Source organism: Pteropus vampyrus, unplaced genomic scaffold, assembly GCF_000151845.1.
Source record: "Pteropus vampyrus isolate Shadow unplaced genomic scaffold, Pvam_2.0 Scaffold310, whole genome shotgun sequence".
Taxonomy (NCBI): domain Eukaryota; kingdom Metazoa; phylum Chordata; class Mammalia; order Chiroptera; family Pteropodidae; genus Pteropus; species Pteropus vampyrus.
In genome coordinates this window covers 942,255-962,658 of record NW_011889091.1, presented here as the reverse complement: position 1 = coordinate 962,658, position 20,404 = coordinate 942,255, and the positions used below count along the sequence as shown (strand labels likewise).

The window sequence follows — 20,404 nt, the reverse complement described above, 5'->3', positions numbered from 1 at the left end:
TGGAATTCCTTTGACAGGAAATAGTGAACTTTGCTGAAGAAGTAACATAGTCTTTGTTCTCCAATAGATGGCACTATAGCTCTTTACATTCTTATGTTTATAAAGCCTTAAAACTTGTCTGAGTACTTCAAAGTGCATACAAAATATGCCCTCGAATGACATCGAAAGCAAATAGAATATGTTTTGTTTTTTATTTTATTTTATTTATTTAAATCGAAATTTATTTATTTATTTATTTTTTATGGTGACATTGGCTAACGAAATCCAATAAGTCAGCTGTATACTTTAACAGTAAGGCGTAAACACTGTGTGTTCACTTCCTATAGGCAACTATAATATTTTAAGGCTTCACTTAAGATACTATAGTATAAAGTGAGCCCTTCTCTTATTTTAAAATTGGTTCATAATTTTGAGTGAAAGTATTTAGTGATGAGAAACAGTTATTGAGTTTTTGGAAACAGTGTAGCAGCACCAACTTTTCTACTGCTGTATCTAAATTTTAGATATTTCCTAAAATTCATTTTTTACTGATTTTATGAAACATGGTTATAAATGACTATAAATAGTTATAATATGGTTATAAATGACAAAATAGTCATTTATAATGACTGGAAGGGAGAGTAAATCATGATTAAATATTTCAGATTGTTCTTTCATATAAAGAGTTAGAAACGAATTTAGTTTAAGTTTAAAACATTAATGGAGTTATTATATGATATTAGGTTGTTAAATCCCAAGCTATCTCTTAGTACATGCTGAGATACAAGCTAGAAAGGAGATGAATGTATTTAGGGACGATGTTAAGAATTTACTTAGAAAGGGAGCAAGGGAGCAAAGATTAGTAATCAAACTCTTGTTTAAATTTGACACGTAAAAAGACTGCTTGTTTATATTTTTATCTAAGGTTTATTTTATATAGTTTCTACTCCTACTACTCTTTTCATGGAATAAGGATTACTTTAAGCTTATATATCATTGTATGCAATGCAACTTTAACTGGGTCCTAATTAAGTAGATACTATCCCATCATATGATATTTTAGTAAATGGGCTATATAGTCTGAATTCATCTAATGATAGCATGTGCATAAAATTAAAGGTGGAATATTAACTGTTATTGGAGAATTGCCAAAGTTTTCTGCATGTTAATGACTTGTTTTCTTAAATATTCCCCCTCTTTCTGATTGTCACTCTCCCCCACCCTCTTTTTTGGTAGCTGATCATATTATATTAATTAAAATTACGAAAACTGTTAAACCTGACTCTTTGGCATAGAAGAAAACTTGAATTTCAAGTTTGAAGCAAAACATAGGAGAAAACAGTTCAGAGATTCAATGATAGAAGGGAGCTATTAAAGTTGGAAAATACAGCAGTTACGAAAGGATTAGGGATCATTTCTGATGGGAAAGCATAGACTTCCATTGAGCTTTAATTCTTTTCACCCAGATGTTTTTCTTAATCTTGTTTTCTCATTTGTTTACTAACCTTGAGCAAGTTGCCATTAAGGTTTAAAAAACTATTGTTGAAGTATAAAATATAACATACTGAAAAAGTGCATAAATGATGGTACAGTTTGAATGTTTTTAATGTGAACACACCCATGTAATTAAGACTTAGATATAGAACATTACTAGCACTCTGAAAGCCTCCCCCCACCCCCTCATGGTCACCTATTCCACACTCTCGCACCCCAATTAAGTATCATCTGATATCTCTAACCATAGATTAGTTTTCCCTGTTTCTGAACTTCATACAAGTAGAAATCATGTAGTATGTTCTCTTTTGCGTCCGGCCTTTATTCAGTATTATATTTGTGGCATTTCTCCATGTAGTTGCATAGAGCAGTAGTTTACTCCTTTATGTAGGAGTATAACATTCCATTTAATGGACATATCACAATTAATCTATTTGGTCTGCTGTTAATGGGCATTAAACTTAGTTTTAGTTATCGACTGTTGAAAATAATGCTTCCTTGAAAACTCTTTTGCATGTCTAGTTGCACATAAGTGTGTATTTTATTGCCGTTCATGGTCAGATGTATGTTCCACTTTAGTAGATACTATCAGTTTTCCAAACAGGTTGTACCAATTTACACTCCCACCAGCAGCTTGTGAGTGTTGGCATTTACTCCACATTTTCATCAGCATTTGGTCCAATCTGTCTTTCATTTTGGTCATGCTGGTGTGCTTGGTAATTTTTGCATTTTCCTGATGACAAATGAATACCTTTTTAATATATTTAGTAGTCATTTGGATATCCTTTTTTTGTGAAGAGCTTGCCATTTGCACATTAAAAAATTGGATTATCTTACTGATTTGTGTGACTTTGTATATGTTATGGATATAAGTCCTTTGTTGAATATACTTACTGGAGGAAATATCTTCTCCCAGTGTGTGACTTGCCTTTTCACTTTCTTAATGGTGTTTTTGAGGAAGAGAAGTTCTTAATTTTAATGAAGTTTAATTTATCTACCTTCCTTTTATAATTAATTCTTTTGTGGCTTATTTACAAAATTTACTCACCCCAGGGTCATGAAAATATTCTATATTTTCTACTAGAAGCTTTTTTACTTTTCACATTTAGGTGTAGTTCTATCTAGAAGTGATTTCTGGGTAAGGTTTTTACGTGGAGTAAGGACAACACCATGTATTACCCTTTCCCTATCACATTTCAGTGATAGGGAAATGTGTTATAAATCAGACACTGCCTATGTTTGGCTCTGTTTTGGCTTCTCTGTTTTGTCCTATTGGACTATTTGTCTATCTTTGCTTTAGTTATTGTACTTTATAAGGTTTAATATATTTTCAGTTACTTTTTTGGATTTTAATTTTATATTCTTTTTCTAGCTTTTTGAAATGAAAGCTTAGATAATTGGTTTTCCTTTTTTTTTTCTTAAATATGCATTTAAAACATTAAAGATTCATCGTAGTCATGGCTTTATTCAGTTAAAAATATTTTAAAATTTCTCCTATGATTTCTTTTTAGACCCGTGGGTTAATTAGATATATCACCTAATTTCCAAACATATGAGACTTTTCAGTTATTTTTGTTACTGATCTCATTCCTTGAAATGTGCTAGGCTTTGTTTTTCTTTTCTTTTTTTTTTTTAAATGATCCCATCATGTGGTATTTTAGTAAATGTTTTATGTGCATTTGAAAAGAATGTGTGTGGATTGTAATGTTTTATGTATGTCAATTCGATCAAATTTGTTAATTATGCTATTCAAATATTATATATCCTTATTGATTTTATGCTACTTTTCTCATCATTTACTGAGAGATGTGTGTTAATCTACAATTATGGACTTGCCTGTTTCTTCCTTTCATTCTATTTTTGCTCTCTATATATTGAGGCTATATTATTAGGATCATATAAGTTCAGAGGTTTTATATTCCTGTAGAATTGACCTTGTCCTAATTATGAAATGTTCCTCTTTTTCTCTAATAATGTATTTTGAGTTAAAGTCTAGTTTGTCTGATTTTAATAGAGCCACACCAGTAAGTTTATACTTGCATAGTATATCTTTTTCTTTTTCTTTCAGTATTTATTTGTGTTCCATTTATAATGTTTCTCTTATAAAAAGGAAATAGTTGGGTTTTGGTTTTTATCCAATCTGATGTCTTTTAATTTCAATATTATGTCTATTTACATTTAATGCAATTACTGAAAAAATTGGGACTAAGTCTACCATCAACTATTTGTTTTCTGTTTGTTTTTGACTGATCTCTCTCCCCCCTCCCTTTTTTTCTTTCTTGCCTTCCTTTGTATTTAAAAAATTTCTTAAATTTTTTGTTAGTTAATTTCCTTTGTATTCAAAAAATTTAAGAATTTTTTTGTTACTCAGTTTTCCCCTCCACAAGATTAGGACACTTATTACTCAAGTGATTTTCCTAGAAGTTATAATATGCATCCTTGACTTAAATAGAGACTATCCTTGCAATTAGTATTTTACTTTTTCAAGATAATGAAAAAACTGTGTAATACTTTAACTTCATTTACACCTTCCTGTCTTTTATGCTGTGGTTGAGTAGTTTAATTCAACACATATTTTTAAACACCACAATATATACTATTTTATATTATTTTGCCAGCAGTATTCATTTAAATTTACCTTCTAGTGTTCATTCTTTTCACTGTTGCCAGGTTTCCATTTGGTTTCATTTGTCTTCTGCCTGAAGAACTGCCTTTAGTATTTTTTAGTGTACATTGTCAGTGAACTCTCTGAAAAGCAGTTCTTTTTTTCTCATTAGGTTTCAACCTGAATTTTTTTCCACTGAATGATCTTTCAGTTACTTTTATTTCATTTATTGTATTTTCAGTTTTAGGCTTTTCCTTTGGTATATTTTAATTTAAAAACAGAGTCCAGTTCTCTGGTGAAATTCTCTACTTTTTACCTATTTTCTTGAATGTAATCATACATATTTTATGGGTAATTTTGATAATTACAATGTTTGTATCACCTGTTTCTATTTGTGTTTTGATTTCAGTCACTTTTTCCTGTTTCATAGTATGTCTGGTGAATTTTGATTGAATGCCAAACATTGTATAGGGGAAATTGGAGAGCCTTTGAATTCTATTCTCTTTATCTGGAGAGAATGTCATTTTCTCTGGGTGAGGAGATAGGAGGATATGACTTCAACCTTGATCTAGTTGAAGATGGTCTCTTGCTGATTTACTCTTTCTTAATCTCAGGTTTTAGCCATCCTGGGGTTTCTGCTGCAACTCTTGGGTGTTTATCAAAGTATTGTCTTGTTGCTGGGCTCAATTTTTGTCTTTCCAGCACTGTCAGACCTCTCCTTAGCTCTTTTAGTCTCTTTTAACTGCTACTTTCAGCTTGAGTTCTTGTGGGCAAATATCTCATGGAGAAATGTACTAGTTCATCAGACTCCTTTCTGCTTTGCCTAAGATCCCATATCTTAAGTTCTGGCTGCCTTTGTTGTTTTTAGATGCTGTATTAGTTTCCTAGGGCTCCTTTAGGAAACTACCACAAACTGGTAGTTTAAAACAGTAGAAGTATATTCTCTCACAGTTCAGGAGGCTAGAAGTCTAAAAATAAGGTGCTTGGCAGAGCTCTGCGCACTCTGAAGGCTTTAGGGAAGAATCCTTCCTAGTCTCTTTTTAGCTTCCAGTTGTGGTCTGCAGTCCTTCATGTTCCTTGGGTTGCAGCTGCATCACTCCAGTGTCTACCTCCATCATCACATAGACTTCTTTCCACATGCCTCCTCTGTGTCTCTGTCTAGATTTTCCTTTCCTTATAGAGGGCACTAGTCATTGGATTAGGGTCCACCCTAATCCAGCATGACCTCATTTTAATTTAATTACGTCTGCGAAGCCCCAGTTTCCAGTAAGGTCATAGTCACGGGTTCTTGGGGTTAGCCACTTGAACTTATCTTTTTGCCAGGACACAGTTCACCTCAACAGATATCTTAAAACTTTTTTAAAAATCATATACAGCTTTTGTAGCTGATTTTATTAGGATGATTCATTTGCCAGAATGAAACTTTAAAATGGGGGCTTTAAAATTTAATTTTTAAGTAAACAATATATTCATATAGTTCAAATTTTAAAATGGGGGCTTTAAAATTTAATTTTTAAGTAAACAATATAGTCATATAGTTCAAAAATCAAAATGTATGCAGTCTTATACAGTGACTCCATCCTTGTCCTTCCTCATTTGCAGTCAAAACTATCATTATTGTGTTTATCCTTTCTAGATATGTAAAATGTATAAGATTTTAAACTACTTGATTTCTAACGAATCTTCCATTCCAGATATTATCTGATTCCTGATCTCTTTCCTCAAAGAATAATAACCTCACTCAGATTTTATAAAAGAAGTGAGTGGAAGACTAATATGTACTCTTACAGATTGTTTTTGGCCAACCATTAATTTTTTTTGTAGGCAACTGTTTTTACATAATAAAAGCGAACATCACATTCATTACTGTGGATTTGTCTTATTTCCTATGACTTACTCTTTTTGCGTCTTATTTATTCAGTTGTGAAGGAAATTTATGCTTTTGAATAACTTAATGTGCCAGTGTACAAGCAATAGAAATTATTTTATGTATATACCAAAAACAATGAGGGGCACCTTGTTTGAAAAGCTTTTTATTGTTAAAATTCATAGTAGTGCTTACCTGCCTTCATTGTTAGATAGCATTGTCTTTCATAATAAATCATTCTTTTTACAGTGCTCTCTCAGAGGAAGAGAAAACTACATTGCGTGCAGGGCTGATCACTAACTTCAATGAACCAATAAACCAGGTTAGTGAGAAAATGAATGCTAACTATTGTTTCAATTCCCTTAATTTTTGCTTCCTTTCCAAACTAATTTTGTTTCTTGGCATTAAAAGTAAAACCTTATTACATAATATTCATTTGTGATGTTTGTATACACTACTCTATTGGTTTTTTAATTTTGAAATCTAGTTCTAGCTGTTAAGAATTTTGGTTAGATTTGGCTGTTAATTATTTAAAACTGAGAAGTCATTTTAAGATGTACTTGTACATTTTTTACACTTCCTCAGTTTTTGAACCAGTATTGAAAGCAAATCTCTTATTTATTTATAGTCTTATTGCATAGAAATTAAATTTGATGATTTAGATGATTCCTCTCCCTCTTTTTCTAAAACAACAGGATGATTTCAGAATAAAATAAATTTTGCTTAGAGATACAAAAATTCTTAAATTTTTACAAGTTACTACTATTTTTTATATTTGATTTTTTTAATTCGAATCATAAGGCACACTGTACTTGGTGGTTTATCCAGTGCAGTTTTATTTCAACCTATTTAAATGATCTCAGTTTTCTGCTTTATAGTTCCTGAAGGAGATGAGGGAAGATGAAGAGTAACTCTCTCTGGGGCAGGGGTGGTTAGAAAGGGTTTGGGTGATTGAGGGGTAAACTATTGCTTAGATGTTCTGTCAGCCAGCATTTGGGAAATACTGATCTGAACAGATACTATTATTTAGATACCTAATATTTGATGTTCATTTCTACTCTTAGGTCAGTGGTTGTCAAATTTTGTGATCTTAGGAGTTCCTTATACTGCTAAAATAAAACCCTAAAGGATCATAACTGTTGATATTTACTGTATCAGAAATTAAACCTGAAAAAATTTAAAATATTTATTAAAAATAATGAAACCATTATGTGTTAACATAAATAGAATTTTAAATAATGAACAATGGCTATTTCTGCAAATAATAAATAGTTTAATGGGAAGAGTTGCATTGTTCTGCATTTTTGCATATCTCATTAATGTCTGGCTATTTAAAAGAAGACATCTAGGCTTTTGTATCTGCTTCTTCATTTACTCTGTTGTGATATATTATTTTGGTAGAAGCTGTATGAAGGAAATGATATAATACTGGGAAAGGAAGGACCTCACAGACTCCTGAAAGAGTTTTAGGCCTCTCCAGAGATCCATAGATCACACTTTGAGAACCACTGTCTTAAGCAATTGTTTAGTGAAATTTTTGTTCACTTCGATCACATATATAATTAACCAAAAAGGAGATTTACAACGAGGAATGCATTCCTTATCAATTGCTTTGATTATATATGTTTATTTCTGATGATTAGTTTTTTTCCCCTCTAGATTGCAACTCAGATTGCAGTGCTGATTGCAAAAGTTGCTCGATTGGACTGTCCCCGACAGTGGCCTGAACTGATTCCCACTCTTATAGAATCTGTGAAAGTCCAGGATGATCTTCGACAGCACAGAGCATTACTTACCTTCTATCATGTTACTAAGACTTTGGCCTCTAAACGGCTGGCTGCTGATAGAAAACTGTTTTATGATGTAAGTGATTTAGCACAGTTAAATTTAATTATGAAAACTGCTACTTGTATAAAAACATTTATAGTTTTACCTCTCTAAATATTTTATTGAAAGATTACAAATTTTTTATAATTGCTCTCAAAAGGTTCAGAATAATAGATAACATCTGAAAGAATTTAAGCTGGCTAGTGATCTGTCCAGTAAGATTACTTCATTGTCAGTGAGGAGGATTGGTTGGTAGAGAACAGTCTGAAGGCAAAGACTGGTTTGAGGCTATCAAAGTAGTTCAGATGAGATGATAAAGCTCTTAAGCGGACTATTGGTAAAGGGAACATTAAGGAGAGTATAGAGTTGACATTTAGGAAGTTAAAATTGGCATGCCTGGATAACTGGTAGATGTAGAGCAGATGTAGGAAGGAGTCTGACATAACTGGGGGTGGTAGTCCCTTATTGAGTGTTTTAGCACCATTTGTTGAAAATGCTTTCCTTTCTTCATTCAGTTGCTTTGGCACTTTTGTATTTGACAAACATCTTGTTCTTCCAAAACAGCAATTTTCATATTGCTCAACCTAACATTTTGGACTATACCATGTAATACTGGTGAGCCTCAAAATATTTTTAACAGTGTTCTTACCTTTGGAATCCTCGCTTTGATAATAGAGCTTGGCAATCCGAATTTTTAACAGGCTCTCAAGATGATTTTTGTATACATCAAAGTTTAATCCAGAACCACATTATGTTCTCTTTATTTTTAACCCAGAAAGTTTAAATAGCCAATCTTGTTTATCCGAGGACAAACAATCATTATCACTTTTGCTTGATATCTAACTAGGAGTAAAGAAATGGACAGTTTATCCTCTCATGTCTTTCTATGAATTTTTTATTGATTTTTCTCAAGTAAAGAAATGGACAGTTTATCCTCTCAAGTCTTTCTGTGAATTTTTTGTTGATTTTTCTCACCTTTATCCCCACCTTAGACCCTTTCAGTTGTTTTTATATTGGAAGTTTTCCATATAAAAGTCACATATCTAGAAGATTCCAGGTTACAGTTAACTCTTTATTGCCCTTCTAAAGAAGTTTTAATTCTTAGTTTTGCTTTTTCAAGTTGTACTCTCCTAATGTGTTGCCTTGGTTTTCAGGTATAATTTATATTTAGCCTAGGCAAGCTCTACAGGTTATGTCTAATCAGGAGCCTTGTTTGAGTTAGCTTCCTGACCACTTCAAATTTCTTGTTTGGCTTTCTTGTACTGTGAGGCTGTTTACTCTCCATGTAGCATGAAATATGGGTTTACCCAGCATATTGCACTTATTTCCAGCACAGTGCTAAGTCATAATTACCTTTCTGAGATCTACTACACTATGAGTTTTATAGGAAGGACTGTAGCTTTTACCGTTATAGCCTTACTATCAAGCTTAGAAGAATGCAAGTAAGTAGTGGTTCTCAATAACTGTTAATTAAATGAATAAACAATAGAAGAGACTTGTTCTTAGATACCTGCTAGATTTCAAAGTGTAGTATAGTGCAAAACTTCAAAATAGGAGTTTTGGGAGAATATACAAAACTCAAGATACCTGGGGAAAAAACAGTTCAGCTTAGCACCTTTTATTTTGGAGTGGAGTAGGTGAACCTGAAACATAGTGTAGACTAGGAGGGCAATCTCGTCCTATGAGGTTGGGGTACAAGATGTGTAGTTTAATTGAAGATAGCATATGCGGGAAGACATTATTATAAAAAACAATTTTGCTAGTTAATAAAATAGCCTTTGTTATTTTGATAATCCAAAATACAGAAAAATCTTTCTTTTAATAAATGTTTGCGGTAATGCCAAGATGGTTTTCATGTACTAAATTAGTTTTCCACATTGAAAAAACGTAAGTTCATTGTTGAGGTAGTTGCTAGGGCAAAGTAGTGCAGTGTACACGTAAAACTGGCACAAGCTGTTCAGTGTGTCCCAATAATTTTATATCATATTTTTCTTCTACATTAAAATAGATTAAGTTCTTTTCAGGGGTGACAAATTACAGAATCAATAGGCGAGGGAAAATTGTTTTGCAGTAACATAATCGAGCTTGATTTGTCACATAAAAGGGATCATTTTCTATAAAATAGTATGTTTCTTATACAAACCTGAATATAAAAAAGTTTACGTTTAAGTACAGTTAAAATCAAGATCTAAAGTTTATGAAAGCAAGGAAATATAAGGTACAAATAATAATTCTAATGTAATTATAAATTTATTAACCAAATAATATCATGTAGACGTGATGTGTAACCCACAAAGGTACATGCTGAGGTAAATGGAGTAATCCAAACCTAACAAATGAAAAGATCTTTCGAGATCAATATATTTCACTTGTTTTTGGAAAATAGGTTAATAATTATGAGAGGACCTGTTTTCCAGTGAAGAATGTTTCTTTGTACTAAGCAGCTTTGGAATTTTGACCCAGACACTTAAATTTATGATTCTTTAAAAAATTTTTTCAGTTTTAAAGTTATATGATTCTACGAATTTATAATCTTTATTATTCTAGGTTAATCAGTATAAGCACCGTTAAAGTTTTGAAGTAGAAATTTTAGTTATAGCATAATTTGAAGATAGATGTTTGCATTTTTAATCACTGTATTTTTCTAGAAGCCAAGACCTTTGTATACTTAGTCTCATTCCTTTTGTATTTTCTTGGCATAGAGTTAAGGTCTTGACCTACTGATCTTATTAGATTCTTTGCTGTGTAATTTTGATACATAGTTTACCCTTGAACAACGTAGGTGTTGGGGGTGCCAACCCCTGCATGGTCCAAAATCTGTGTATAGTTTTTGACTCCCCCAAAAGTTAACTGCAGTTGTCCCTTGGTATCCAAGGGAGATAGGTTCCAGGACCCTCATGGGTACCAAAATCTGTGGATGCTTTAGTTTCTTACATAAAAAGATGTAAAACGATGCATATAGTCGGCCCTCCGCATTCGCAGAATCCCAATGGGAGATCGAAAACAATATTATAGATCCATGGTTGGTTGGACCTGCAAATGAAACCCAGGGATACAGAGGGCCGACTGTATATTTATTGAAAAAATCCACATATAAGTGGACCCACATGGTTTAATGTGTGTTGTTCAAGGATCAACTGTCTAACCAGTTAGACAGTTTTCCTAATTAAGAAAATTTCAAGTATACTCTTGTTGAGAGAATAGTATAACATATTCCCATATACCCTTCACTCATATTTAACAGTTCCCGAGGTGTTGCCATGTTTGCTTTTCCTCTTTGCTGGAGCAGATCCTGACATGTTTCATCTAAAAATATTTCAGTATAAATCTCTAAAAAGGACATTTTCCATAACCTGTTTTTATTAGGAATCTTTTTAAGGCTTTAAATTGGGAGTTAAATCTTAAAGTCTTACTTCAGCTTAAGAGTAATTCAACAGATACTGATTGCTTACTGTATATAAGACATACTATAGTCCTGAGGGAGATGAAAGACAATCATAGTCTTGATGTTCATGAGGAAAGTCATAAGGCTCAAACCCTCAAAAGTTATTTAATAAGCTATTAAAATCTGCAGTGGAAGGAAACAAAACACTATGTTACGTTGTCATTATGATCAAGGCTAAAATGTAACTGAATTTTAAAAACGGAAGAGTTTATGATGAATAATATTCCCACTAAACAGCATATGTATTATTTGCATAGTGAAGATAAAAGAAAACTGTGAGGCAAGGTGAAGTCAAGTTACCATACTTCAGAAGAGTCTTACTCATGAGTTACTATGTTTTCTGAATAAACAAAACAAGCACACAGCTCCTTTGAGATGGGTTGGTTAAAACAGCTCTTTCACATTTTCTTCTTATAAATTTTAACTTACTTCATGATAGGGTCCTTAGGGGAAGTTCCCAAATAGTTGAAATTCTGACTGTTAAATTTGAGAATACCAAGGTGCCGCTTTTATGGTTATAGCCTTATAGCTCTATCCTTTAGGATTTTACAGTTCTTAAAACATACAGAAAATGGACAAATATAAACTACCGTATGCCCATTACCGTATGCCCATTACCTAGACTTTTCCCTACACACATTTAGGGAAATCATCAAATAGATTAAATAGATCTTGTTTTCAGTTTTGTTTGCGTCATTTTAATTGCTGCATTAAATGCAATGTTGATTCTAGATCTTGTTTATTGCTCCACCAAATTTTATATTGGCTTTTTAAAAACATTATTCAAAGAATGACTCCAATAATTTATAAAGGGTCATTTCTGCTATGAACTTGTGTGGGGAATTGAACATGTGTGTGTCTAGGCTTATATTGATATTATTAGTCATTAGGAAAGAAGAACCTTTTGGTGGGAACTTTAAAGGAGAAGAGATCCAAGGTGACTAGCTTGATCTAAAAAAAAGAGGAGCTGTGCACTGAACAGAAGAGATTTTGGATATAGCTTATCCTTTCTGTATGGTTCACAAGGCCTCTTCTCTGGAGCGTGGAAAAAAGAGAATACAAATTTGAAAACCTTATCACCCAAACCTCTGTAAGTTGCTCTTAAACAGTATTAATCTGTGCTTTGTTCTTTTACTCATTTATCTGTCCATTGACAAATATTTGGGTTCCTACTCTGTGCCAGTCACTGAAGTAGATGCCTGAAATACAGCTGTGAGCAAAGGTAGAGTCCTAAATGGAGAAGAGAGTAGTTTCCTAACCTCCTCCCTCTTACTGAATTGATACTTTGGATACATAAGAGGATTGTTTAGGCACCAGTGGCTGAAGACAGGCTGTTTGTAGGATTAGAGGATTTAGGGCATCTGGAAGATGGGCCAGAGTGATCCTCCTGGGCCTGAGCTGTACCAATGGCAGGTTGAAAACAAAATGAAAATTTTGGTTTTACTGAAAAAAAAAAATATAGGTAACAGATGTTACAAGTCTTTAGGAATGTCCTTTATTGAAAGTAAATAAATACTAGTTGAGAGACATTGGCAGTTTGATTGGAAATTGTTTTTGAGATAGATCTTGTACTCATCAAAGCTTCTGGCCTGACACATTTTGGTAATTTGATATATATCTTTATCATGACTAAATGGAAACAAATTTATATTTAAGCCTTGTGTTACAGATAAAGTTGATTACTACTAAAATAACTATTTTTTTTTGTTAAGAATGTACAGGTGCTTTAAAAATTTCTTATGAAAATCTTAAAACATACAGAAAATGGACAAATATAAACTACCGTATGCCCATTACCTAGACTTAGCAGTTACCATTTTGCTATTTTTGCTTTATTGCTTTTTTCTAAGGTATTATAAAGCAATTTAAAGATTACATGATATTTTGTTACTAAATAACTTCAGTATTCATCCGTAAAAGGATAGATTTATTTTTATATGACCAATTTCACGTTATCACACCTAAGACAAGCAAAAATAGTGATTTAATATTATTTAATATTTTTTAGCCAATTTTCTACATTGTTCTACAAGTGTTTTGTTTGAGCGAGAAAAATAATGTGTGGGTACATTTGGTTGTGTCTCTTAAGTACCTGTTAATTTAGAATAGTATTCAGTTCCTTTCTTTTTTTTATGCTATTGATGTGTCGAAGAAAATAGGTCAGTCGTCTTATGCAATTTTGTACGTTCTACATTTGTTTATGCACCTTGATTAGATTCAGGTTAAGCAGGTTTTGAAAACTACAGTTTATGGGTAATATTTCTTGCCCCACCATTCGTAATGAATTACAAGACTTGATTTAAGTCTTTTGGTGCTAACTTTTCTTAGGGAAAATTGTGAGGGCAGTAGCCCTGGGGCAAAAAATTTTAATATTTGAAATGCTAAAAGAAATAAAACTTCCTATAAGCATTCCTTTTTGATATTCATGGAGTCAAGTCTTTTTTAAAAAATCTCTCAGCAGTCAATGGGCGGCACTGTTTCTTCTGGTTTAGAAAAAGAAAATGCAAGTATTTGGAGGTTATGTGCACCAGTACCTAAAAAGTTTCATTAAATAGCTTATTTCTATATTATCTAACTGAATGTGCCCTTCCCCTTCCACATTTTTGTGAAGAAATGTAGAAGGAATATTTTTCTTTTCCTACTTGCTTGCTTTCTTACTTTGTTTTCCAGTTGAGACTTCTGTAAGCATACATCTGCTGATGTTTTCTGGAATAGATAGAAGCTTGTGCAGGGCTTATGTATATAAGATAGTTGGCAGTATTTCTTTCCAAATTCTTCTATTTTTTTCCTCTTTATTAGTCTCCCTCTTTTCACTGTTGTGCTGAAAAGTATTTCTATTCTTTCTTCATTCTAACCATCCCTACTTGTTTAGAGACCTTTTGTAGGCTAGCTAAAAAGAACCCTGAATTGGAGCTTTAATAAATGCCAAATGTCTTTAACTAGGTGCTTAGCTCTAGAACTAGAATATGAAACAAAGGAGAATATCAATTAAAAGAAAAATTTCCATATTACTTTCCGTTACTTTCTTGATTTCTGTTTCAAATGCATTATGCTTTCATTCAGCAATACCTGCTGTGTGCTAAGCTAGTTACGTGGTTTTCATATTTGTAGTCCTGATTTAAAGTAGTAATTTTATATTATTACTTTACAGGGCCAGAAGAGGGAAAAATTAATAAAGATCTTACTTTGCTATTAGTATCTATAAATGTTACTGTGTTATATTTTTTAAGAAATGGGAATGAAAATTTCAAACATTGGTGATAGTTGCTTAAGGTGGAATGGAGTAGAGCCTTTGGTAACCTGAATTATTGAACTTGCTCATGTTTTAGAGTCAAAGTATGAATAGAGGATGTTTTTATGGAGAAAAATCAAATTTTATTTTAATGACTTTGAGTCCACCATGATGAAATATTTCCTTTTATCCAAATCTTATGACAATAAGAACCTTGGTAAAGTATTCAGAAATGTTCTGCGGCATATTCTGTTCTTTGTATTGGGAGTGAGTGGGGAGGATTTTATGTTTGGTATGCATACTATAATTATGTCGTGCATATGCAGTGGTGGAATTCTGTAAAGGGATATTCTCCTGGTAACAGAAGCTGTGGCTGAAAAAATTATAACAGATAAAAATAGTTTTGTCCTTTTACTACTATTGTTATAAAATACCTTTGAAATAAATCAGATATAATTTCAAAATATACTGGTGATTTAGGGTGGCAGATTCTCCCTTAATGTTTTCCTTCTTGAGCTGTTACCATTTTCCATTTGGTCAACTTCTTTTCTCAATAATCTTACTTTTAATTGAGGAACTAGGTAGGGAACTAGGAAATGGTTACCATTATTTTCTTTATTGAGTCTGACAAAAAGTGATAGTGGTATTATATATATAAATAAATAAAGTGAAAAACATTCAGTTTATATCAACTGTATCTTGCATAAGTGCTCTATACAAATGATAGAGCAAAAGGACATATTTTCCTGTGGAGTGGTGCACAAAAGAGATAGGACTTACTGTAGAACTTGTTAGATGAAATTCTGATTCAAATAATGCATTGCTTCAAACAGTTCATTGCATCTATACTAGCAGCAGTATTGGTGTCAGTGAATTTGTGGGAAATTTTCCCTTTGCGTAGTTATGAAAAGAAAATTCTATTATTGAATTATATAATTTTTGGAGAACAGGATTTACTGTATTGATTTTGAATGTATGGATTAGTATCAACTTAATATTAGTTCATATTTTGATATTAAAAAGTTTAGAACTTATTTATACAAATAATACTTATTTCTTTTATGAAATTACTATGTAGTTAATTGGTAGTTACTTTATTAAGAGATATTAGAACATAAAGATTAAAAATGCAGGCTCTGAGCACCTTTCCTGATTTAAAATTAAATCTCACCTGTTCCTCTTATTAATTTTGCTGTTTGCTCGTGGACAAATTAACCTTTCTGTGCCTCAGTTTTCTTATTGTAAAAGGAGAATAATAATATTGACTGTTTAGATTGTGATGTTTCACTAAATTGATTTACTGAACCCAGGAGGCAAAGGGCTGAAAGCAGTACCTAGAGCAGAATAGGGTTCAGTAAATGTCTATTATTGTATTCTTAGTATTGTTATTTGTATCATATAAATTATCATTATCTGCATAAATACCTTTATCCTGAAAGTACCTTTTAAAAGATTTCAGGTTACTTTAGGTAACACTGATACAAAACAATTTCTTTTTAAAAATTATTTGTGTGTATATGTATGTATGTATTTATTTATTTATTTTTATTATGGTGATATTGGTTAATGAAATACAGTAAATTTCAGATGTACAATTTAACAGTAAGTCATATATATCTTTTATTGTGTGTTCACCACCCATAGTTAGATTTCTTTCTGTCACCACATGTTTGACCCCTTTTACCCTATCTACTTCTTTCCCTTACCCCCTCCCCTCTGGTAACCACTAGTCTATGTTTATATCCATGAGTCTCTGTTTGTCCTGTTTGTTTAGGTTTAGGTTTATATCCCATATCCAAATGATATCATGTGGTTTTCAACCTTTTCTGCTGGCTTATTTTGCTTAGAATGATCATCTCAAGGTCCATCCATGTTTGCAAATGGCAGTATGTCATCTCTTCTTATGGCTGACATATGTATATATGACAGTCTTTCTGAACAATTTTAATAGAATTTGTATGTAGAAGTAAATGTTAAACAAATGATTTTAAGGAGGAGATGTAAAGAAGGCCCATAAAATAATTCAGGTTGTCTTTTTGTTGTAAGCAAGAGACTAGTTCAGAGTATAAGTTTTTTGTTCTTATTTAAAATTTGGATATGGCACTCTTTGGGATTTATTTTATTTACTACGTAAAGACAGTATAAAATATATCTAAAAATTATAGTCAAGGCTATAGATTTCAGTTTTACTGGTTGAAATATATACTACAATAAAAAAGTATACTTTAGTTTAAAACTTAACTTCAGGTCTTGTGTATAATTTCTACCCTTGCCTACCCTATTTCTAGTCTTTCACTTTATTCTGACTGACAGAAAATATTTTTATGACTTGTATGTTTGGAAAAGTATAGGATACTATAACTTAAAATTACATAGTAAGTATTATAAAAATTAGGATGATGGATGGTCTGACTCCAGACATATTTTAGCCTCATATTCTGAGAAAGTACTTAACTTACTAAGAAAAATGTTAAAGTTTTTTGAAGTTACAAGTAAAAGTTACAAGTTTCTTGAGCTAAAGATTCTTTTTTAATCCTTTCAGATTATACCCCTTATAATTAAATTGAGTATATGCTTCTCTGTTATAACAGTATTTCATGGGATGATGTCAATTTTAGACCTTTGTGCTGTTATCATATTGATTGGGATAATTATCACTATAATATTTTGGCAGTAATAAAACATTAGGATTAAATAATTTGGTATTACTCTCTGAACTATTTTATGTACATTTGAAAATATACTAAAGCGACTTAATAAGTAGTCATTGTACTTATCAAGCATTCACCCAAGACAAGGGAGAGCCAAGTCCTACTCCTGACTCATCAGTTGGTGAAGATAGGAGTCACTTTTAGATTCAGACAGTGTATTATTTATTTTGGACAGAGAAAAGAAGTTAGAAATTGGTACCAACTCCTTGTGGTCTTTGTTCCACACACCAAAAAGAATGGCCAAAGCAATAGAGCTGAATGACTCCAGTGCAAACTGTGGGATGCCCCGTTGCTGAGGAGCCCGTTCTAGACCAAGTGGTTTTATTTTCTCTGCAACCCTTTCTGAGGAGCTTGGGGCAGAAAGCCTTATTATACCTTATCAGAACCCAGGAGGCAGGAGAAAACTGTCTCATGACAGGCTAGCAGAAGAGGGAGGGAAGTGAGCATGAGATTGTCCCTAGCAGTTCCTTACTAGCCTTCCATTCCAGAAGGACCACAGGATGTTCTGCCAGTACTCAGATTAGCTGAGGTTCAGGCCTTTTCCTGTGGCTTATCAGTCGCCAGGGGACATGGCAAAGCTGTTTCTCTACACGTGTAAACATAGGCCGTTAAAATTACTGAATTACAATAATAGAAGTGGAATTTGACTTTTCCATAGAAATATTATTATATTTACAAGATTGCATTTCTGACTGGGTTTTGGTATCTAACCTTATTATAAATGCAATGTTTAATTAGTCAAAATGATATACTTATGTCTTGAGTAAGAATTCTGAAGTATGCTAATGATAACTAGTCATATGGACTTTCATTCGATTTTTATTTGAATAAAATGACCATGTAGGCTCAGTTGGTTTGCTCTTAGAGCCTCTGGAAAAAAACTGAAGATAACACTGGAAGATGGTTCTGCCTCAATTTGGGAGGCAGAGACTAACTGCATCTCAGTGTGAGAGTTGACTTTTTAAATATCAGAAGTTACTAGGAAAGCAGCCTGACAAGTGATATGATATGTATGTTCCTGGCTTTAAGAGCACAAAAATCATATGGATAACACTGGCAGAACACAGAAATTTGTATATTGACTTGATATAGTCAACGATAAACCATAAATCAGTGTTTTAAAAACTCAGCGTTGCAACCTGTAAGCAGAAGAAAAAAATATAAATTGAAAACATCAGACTGTAATGCTTGCATTAGGCTAAGTCTTGGTTCAAGAAACTAATATTATAGGAGGTTGAGTGAGTGTGTGTGTGTGTGTGTGTGTGCGCGCGCGCGCCCTCATAGCAACAGCCAATGTAAACTGCTTACTGCTGTGCCGTTTGGCTTAAAAAGTTTGAAATGTTGAGGTAAATGACTCTTGACTATTTCAAATCTCATTGATAATGTGCGCTCAATTTAAAAACAGAAACGTATTACTATGTAGGTCTAATTGATTACTGAAATTTATAATGTGAACAAATTTGTTGATATTTCTTTGCAGTTAGCCTCTGGAATTTATAATTTTGCCTGCTCTCTGTGGAATCACCATACAGACACATTCCTTCAACAAGTTTCTTCTGGTAATGAAGCTGCAGTTCTAAGTTCACTAGAACGAACTCTACTATCATTGAAAGGTACTATTAGACTTGATATGTTCATTTTTGAAATGACATACCTCAAAACAGTCACCAAAGAGTTCCTCTGATGGATTTTCTGTTCCCAGTCGCATTGGGAAAATAAAATATTAATCTCTACCTCAGAGACAAGGGCTTATTTATAGTTTTTGTTTGTTTGTTTTTTTGTTTTTTGTGGGGGTTGAGCGGGGTGAGAATAGCTCTTCCTCTATTCTAATTGACGAAAGTGTGCAATAGTTTTTTTTATATCACATTACCACATTACTTGCCTTTCATGACTCTGAATACATTCCTTTCAAATACTCTTACTTTATTTGCTTCTACTTTACATGTCTCATGTATGTAATGATAAGAGCTTCTACCCTTATCACTGTCTTGCTAACTCCCCCAAACTTCTGTCCCCATGGCTTAGTTGAGCTCTATTTCCCAGCTCTTTTTCCCTGACAATTCAGGTTCCATTTTTCTTATTTGTACCTCAGGTTCACTTGGATTTTTAGAAGGTGCTTTTTAGAAGGTGGGATGCTATCTTGGCCTGCGTTTTTCTATGCTTTGCTTTTAGGCATTCTCTTAGCATAAGTCTGCATTTTACCTTCCCTGAGCTGAGTTATTTATCTTGCATGTATTCTGACTTTTCTTTCCTTTCAAAACACCCTATTGGCTCATTTTCTTTGTTTCCTGTTCTGCTTGCTAAGAGTTCTTTAGTTTGTGTTTCTTAGTTTGATGTCAAGCAGCCTTTAGTTTTCTCTTACTACAGCTCATTTAGCACCCTTCTGTTTTATTCACAAGCCCTTTTATCATACTCTCTAGTATCTTAAGATGCCATCAGACATTCTTGGCACTGTTGTATCACTTATATTTGCCAGTTAGTGGATGCACAAAACCCAACTGTCAGCACATTTTGGTGCACCTTGTGGATAAAAGTGTAAATGATTTTGACAAGTAAAATCCATTGTCCAAGTGGTTGTACAAGTGAGTAGAGATGGTTTTGTCCATCCTTGAGGAAGAAATTCAAAGACCTAGAGAAATCTTTACTCAGAAAGAATTAGAGAAACTAATATAAGGTTATATACACAAAAATGTGTGTAAGTACTGAGTTTAATGATTAAGGAATTTTCATGAGTTCTTTAATTATAGAGTTTTCTTGCTTTACTGATTTCACAGCTTAATTCCTGACAAAAAGGATGCAGCTCTACTCTGTATTAGCCTGCTTTAAACTTTTAATACCTCCTCAGCTCAAGGTCTTAGATACATATTATTATTTCTAAAGCATTCGACCTGGAAAAATTCCACAGCATTTTTTTTTTAAATATTTGATTTTCCCAGCTATAAATTTCTATCTCATTTTGACTTAAGCAAGATTTAGGACTAGAGTTTTGTTACATGTAATCTCTGAGTTTACATCTATGTGCATTTGCTGTCTTTTTAGACATTTTTATTCATTCAACAAATTTATGTGTAGGTGATTGGCACTGGGGAAGCAGACATAATAAAATGATCACACATATACACATAAAATATCATCTATAACAGGGGCCTTACTGATGTTATGATAACTGATAATATGGTCAGAAAAGTCTTCCCTGAGAAAGTGACATTTGAATCAAAATCATAAAGTGAAAGTTAACTAGGTA

At 32.7% G+C, this 20,404-nt stretch overlaps 1 protein-coding gene across 6 annotated transcripts in view; it reads left to right on the top strand.

Moving 5' to 3' along the window:
• The window catches only part of IPO11 (importin 11), a 169,435-nt gene that overhangs the window by 20,307 nt on the left and 128,724 nt on the right, over nucleotides 1-20,404 (top strand). For all 6 annotated transcript variants that reach the window (XM_011377348.2, XM_011377351.2, XM_011377349.2 and 3 more), the window contains exons 4-6: nucleotides 6,195-6,267; nucleotides 7,605-7,808; nucleotides 18,641-18,773. In XM_011377348.2, coding sequence (XP_011375650.1) covers nucleotides 6,195-6,267; nucleotides 7,605-7,808; nucleotides 18,641-18,773 — 410 coding nt within the window. The remainder of the gene's footprint in view (nucleotides 1-6,194; nucleotides 6,268-7,604; nucleotides 7,809-18,640; nucleotides 18,774-20,404) is intronic.